The sequence below is a fragment of the Sinocyclocheilus anshuiensis genome, unplaced genomic scaffold (genome assembly GCF_001515605.1).
Source record: "Sinocyclocheilus anshuiensis isolate Anshui unplaced genomic scaffold, SAMN03320099.WGS_v1.1 scaffold557, whole genome shotgun sequence".
NCBI lineage: Eukaryota > Metazoa > Chordata > Actinopteri > Cypriniformes > Cyprinidae > Sinocyclocheilus > Sinocyclocheilus anshuiensis.
The window spans coordinates 38,269-44,307 of record NW_015540883.1 but is presented as its reverse complement, the minus strand read 5'-3'; the positions used below and the strand labels follow the sequence as shown (position 1 = coordinate 44,307).

The window sequence follows — 6,039 nt, the reverse complement described above, 5'->3', positions numbered from 1 at the left end:
TATATTGTTGATAAACAATATAAAAACAGACGTCACATAGGGCTAAATGCGTAGCATTTTTACGGCAGCGGGGAATATGAACGCGCATTAATTATTTTATTTAGTCTGTGTTATTTTAATGTTTCGGTTTAACCTATGTTAAAATGTTTTTTTTTTAAACCTAAAATAGAGACACAGATGTTGATGTGTCTTCATTCAAGCATTTCAGTGGGCTTAAACAGATCACCCTTTACAGCAGATTTAGTTCACAAACAACTGACAGTTTTGACCTAAATATGATTTTCAGTTACAATAATTCATCCTAAAACTCGACATTAGTAACTTACTTTTAACAGCATCAGACGCGCGCACGCTCACAAGATCTCCCGGTTCTTACTTGTGACTTCAGTTCACTGGAGACTCGCACTAAACGGTTCATTTGAATCAGTGAGTTGTCGACTCGAGAACAGCTGCAATCGGATCATTCCAATTCGTGAATGAATTGTTTGGTGCGATTTGCGAACAGATTTAACGGGTTCATTGAAAAGAATCAGTTCGTTCATGAATTTTCTGAACCTGAAGCTTCTGCGTCTCGGAGCACGTGATATATTATAAGGAGTAATGAGAAGTTTTATGAAATGTAGTGAAGTAAAAGTTACTCAAAATAAATCTACTCCAGTAAAGTACAGATACTTGAAAAATGTACTTAAGTACAGTAACGAAGTAAAGCTACTCCGTTACTGTCCACCACTAGTGCTCGCTCACGTCACAGAGCTTGGCTTCAGAGTGAATGTGAGCAAGAGCAATTTCACTCCTGCCCAGAAGGTGATATTTCTAGGTCTGGAGCTGAATTCCATTATGATGCGCGCGCACTTGTCGCAAGAGCCCATCCTCTCTTTCATGAATTGCCTCTCACAGTTCAGGGAAGGAGCGAGGGTACAGTATCGCACGTGTCTCAGATTACAGGGTCATATGGCTTCGGCTGTCCATGTCCTGCCTCTGGACCTTCTGAGAATGAGGGCGTTCATGAAGTGGGTTTTATCTCTTCATCTCAGCCCCTTACGCAATCTTTGCCGCTCTGTCACAGTGTATGGCAGCGCTGCAGCACTGGAGGAGGGCGGAGTTTTACACTCAGGGGACCCGGGGCCATCAAGTTGTGGAAAGTGGTAACGACAGACGTGTCCTTAAAGGGATAGTTCACCCAAAAATGACAATTTGATGTTTATCTGCTTACTCCCAGGGCATCCAAGATGTAGGTGACTGTTTCTTCAGTAGAACACAAACGAAGATTTTTAACTCAAACCATTGCAGTCTGTCAGTCTTATAATGGAAGTGAATGGGAATCACGGCTTTGAGAGTAATAAAAAACATACGCAAACAAAACCAAATTAAACCCTGCGGCTCGTGACGATACATTGATGTGTAAAGACACGAAACGATCGGTCTGTGCAAGAAACTGAACAGTATTTATATCGTTTTTTTACCTCTGATGCACTGCAATGTCTGAACTGTCTGAACTGTGAACCATCCACACCCAGACAGGGTAGCTCTCTGGGCCTGGCCCGTGACAGGGCAAATTTAAACACATTGGGGCTCCCCCCTCGTGTTGTTGCTACAATTCAGAATGCTAGAGCCTCCGCTACACACTCCCTTTATGATTGCAAGTGGTGTGTGTTTGAGGAGTGGTGCAAGGGGCGTCAGCTGTTATCATATCAGTGCTCAGTTGTTGACATTTTGGGTTTTTTGCAAGACCTTATCGATGCTGGTAAATCTTTCTCCACTATTAAAGTCTACTTAGCGGCTATCGCTGCATGTCATGTTGGGTTTGATGGCACTACGGTGGGGCAACACCCCCTTATTCGTAGATTTATGAAGGGCGCCCGCCGTTCTCTTCCAGTCACTAGAAGAGCAGTTCCAGGTTGGGACCTCTCCATGGTGCTGGAGGCTTTGTCTCAACAGCCGTTTGAGCCACTGGGAACTATTCCCCTGAAGCTTCTGTCTTTCAAGGCAGCTCTGCTCCTGGCCTTGGCATCAGCCAAGCATGTCAGTGATTTGCACGCACTCTCTGTTCATCCCTCGTGCACTAATTTCTCTCTCAGTGGAGATAAGATTTTTCTCAGGCCTATCCCGGCCTTTATGCCTAAATGCTTCCCAGCTTTCACGTGTGAGGTGCTTGAGCTTTCAGCTTTTCACCCTCCTCCATTCTCCTCTGCGGAGGATCAGAGGCTGAATGCTTTGTGTCCTGTTCTTGCCCTGCGGGTTTACATTGACAGGACCAGCCCTTTCAGGAGGAGTGATCAGCTCTTCATTTCTTGGGCCCCCCAGAACACGGGGAATCCTATTTCTAAGCAACACCTTTCTCATTGGCTTGTGGAAGCCATCTCATTGGCATATGAATCTAAGGGAGTGCAGCCTCCAGAGGGCCTAAAAGCACATTCCATTAGGGGTATGGCGGTCTCCTGGGCTCTATTTAAAGGGGTTTCCTTGCAGGACATTTGTGCCGCTGCAAGCTGGGCCTCTCCACATACGTTTGTCAGATACTACCGGCTTGATGTTACCCACACCCTGGTAGCTCACTCTGTTTTAGGTGTGGGCTCTTCATAGCCTAGTGCCTTTAGACCTGCTACACCTTTTAAGCTCGGGTTGACCATCCTGGCTTTTTCATGTCATTAAGCAGGTCATTTGTATGACACCATATTTGACACCCTGACACCATATTTTATATTTATTTATATGTATATATATATGTCATTGTATATATATATATATATATCTTTATATATGCTTTCAGCATTATGTGTGTTGTCAGGTTTTGTATGCATGTTACTGCATGTCATGCTTTTATGGCTAGTATTGCATGCTCACTTTGTGAGGGGTCAGATACTTGGTGACGTGTCAAGCACAGCCTTCCAGGTGACCATCCTCTGGCTTACAGGGCCTCGCTGTGAGTGTACTGGGCAACCGGGGAGCTGGCCATATCTCCCATAGGTGGATCTCAAACACGAGATGATGAAAGAGAACAATAGGTTACTGTTCGTAACCCCGGTTCTCTGAAACATCGAGTGGAGAGATCCATCAAGTTTGCGCTGCTTGCTGCACAAGAAGCGAATATGCCCACTGAGGAAAGGTAGCGTGTGCAGGGACTTTATGCGCTTGGTGAAGGGGTGGTCCCTTACCTGCCATTGGGCACACGCTCCTGTCTGTCAAGCCAGACTTGGTGCAATTGGATGCTTCTGCAGAGGTCAGGTATGGATGCCCTTCCCATAGGTGGATCTCTCCACTCGATGTTTCAGAGAACCGGGGTTATGAACAGTAACCTATTGTTTTGCTTTGTTTCACAGAACTAATCGTTGCCTGGGTTACGTACGTATGTGTGGGGCGGAGCTATCAAAATAGGAGCGAGACCCTTTTGGGGTAGGGGCGTGTTTGTTTTGGTGATTTGAAATATCAACATTGGCTACCAGAAATCACTTACCCCACCTTTAACTTTTAAATGCATCATTATGCAAAAAAATTATGAGCAGAGTTCTCTGCATAAAGACCCACGGCTGGCAGATCAACGTGCTACTTGATTTCTCTCCAATACGGAAGGAAGTTAAATTAAATGAAATGTGGAGGATGTTAACTGTGACAAGATGATTGACAGGCCAGTTTACAGTGACAGGATGCGTGTAATTATGCGACAGAGTGGTCCGTTAAAGACGCAATTGTATGACGTATAGTATGTCCCAAAGCTTGCCTACTCTTTTACTGCACACTCAAAAGTGTGTACTTTTTCTTCACCAAAAGAGTACACAGGCGTACTTTAAGGTCGTAGTATAATGGTGCTTTTCCACTGCATGGTACGGCACAGTATGGCTCGGTACGGTTCACTTTTTGGGGACACAAACACAACAGAACCGCTAGATTTAAATCAGTACAGCCAGCGAAGGATCGAGCGCAATTGTTTTGAACAAGCTCACCTTTTTTTTAACAACCAAAAAGTTTTGTTGTCTGTTGTGGAAGAACAGACGTTCCTCTCGTTGATAGCAGAGGAGCGGATCCAGCGAGAGTTTGATAGGGCGAGTTTTTTTTAGGAGTCATGGTAGTAGAGGCGGCGCAACTATAACAACCATACAGTCTATGACGCAAACCATGCGGAGCCGAACCGTGCCGTGCCGTACTGAGCCGTGCCGTGCCGAGTCGTACCACGCAGTGGAAAAGCGCCATAAGTAGGCACACTGGGATGCAGCACAGGCCAGGGGCCCATTCTTCGTACGTCGCTATCTCCGTTAGCTGGATTTGATTGTTGACGATTTGGCATGATCTTGGATTATTTGGTTCTTCGAAGCTCATCCTGGACTTGCTGTCATAGCAACAGGCCCATAAGCTTAAACTTGCTCGGGAGGTCATGTAAACAGGATTAGATTGCATCTTTTTAAGTGGAATTGATATTTAAAATCTATCCCAGCCACTGCTACTTTATTACAAGAGCACCCTACTAATCCGGGGACAATCATTTAAAATTATAATAATTTAAAAATTAATTTGAAAATAATAGTATAATGTTGTGTAATCTATAATACTATAGACACAGCCAGTTTTACTCATTGAAATATTTATTTGTGATAAAATAATTACTTTATAATTGTATTGGAGTCTTACACACATGCTATACAGTTAATCTGAGTCTTGCATTCATTTGAGTGCTGACAGTTATTATGGGAGTGGCTTGATGGAGCACAAGAGATGCAGATAACTTGATCTTGACCCTTAAGAAACTTTAATTAATGCTGCCACATAACAAATCTGCTTCAAAGATAAAATTACATGAATTGCTAATTACAACATTGAAATAAAAATGCAAAGTCTCTACAAATACTAGAAATCGTGAATATAAAAATTGAGAATCATGTAAAAGATAAAAAATAAAATAAAAACAGTGCACATTTCATTTATCTATTATAACATTTTTGTAGTTTTGTTCACTTGGCTGTTTACTTATAAAGGTCTAGAAATTTGTCAAGTTTTTCGTCAGGTGTCTATTTTAATATGATGTCATTACGTTGCTGTCTTGCCGCCAGCCAATCGCTGCATTGCTGATCGTGGTTTCGAGTATCGATACATCTGCCCTTTACGGGGAACACGAGAACGCGCAGTTATCTTAGACAACTTAATCCAGATATTTTAATCAAATCCGCAAATTCGTTTGAAGAACCAAATTAGCCAGAGATCAGTTATCACGATCAGAAGATCTGGCATCTTTCAAATAATTTCAGATGTGTTAAGCGAGGTACGAAGCGAGGTACACCCTGGGGTGCTTCTCAGTATCCTCCCTCATTTCCTCGTTCCCAAAGAACTTATATTGGCTGCATCTGAAAGCTCTAAAATGCTGCCTTCAGAGGCAGCATTCCAAGGCAGGAAGGCATCAAGGCATGTTCGAATCCAAATTCTTCTTTACTTCCTGTCTCCAGTGGTACCTTGCTTCTGATCGAATTTTGAAGGCAACATAGATGTATCCTTCGCTGCCTTTGATATCCCACAATCCTGTGCATTCCATTCCGTGACGGTTGAGCTAAAAAATAAAGATGGCATCTGAAAGTTGCGTTTCGTGGTCAGTTTGTGTGTAAATGTATATTTCTGACTAACTTTTTGCACTTTCGATGTTAAATATTTGTTTAATTATCACCAAAATTCGTTCTATATTGTTGTAGATCATTAAACTGTTACGCTGCCTCAGAAGCCTGTCCGAAATCAGTTTCATGAGGTGCCTTCATGCAAAAACGCTGCCTGTAAAGTCATTGTCTCATACGGCAGCGAGGCAGCAAGTCAGCTGCCTAAGTTTTCGGATGCAGCCATTGACTTTTTGTCATGGATAAAAGGGTCATATGATGTTGCTAAAAAGAACATTATTTTGTGTATTTGGTGTAATGAAATGTGTTTATGCGGTTTAAGGTTAAAAAAACAACCTTTCTGAAACGCGTCGATTTTTACAAAGCTCATCGGTCTGAAAGCGAGGTGTGCTGTGATTGGCCAGCTATCCAGTGCGTTGTGATTGGCCGAATACCTCAAGCGTGTGAC

The 6,039-nt window shown here is 43.0% G+C and overlaps 1 protein-coding gene across 1 annotated transcript; it reads left to right on the top strand.

The window, feature by feature from the left end:
- The first annotated feature begins 837 nt into the window (after positions 1 to 837).
- Positions 838 to 2,583, top strand: LOC107688601 (uncharacterized). The gene is made up of 2 exons (XM_016486318.1): positions 838 to 915; positions 1,522 to 2,583. Exons 1-2 carry the CDS (start codon positions 838 to 840, stop codon positions 2,581 to 2,583), a joined length of 1,140 nt encoding a protein of 379 aa, XP_016341804.1.
- The last annotated feature ends 3,456 nt before the right edge of the window (positions 2,584 to 6,039 follow it).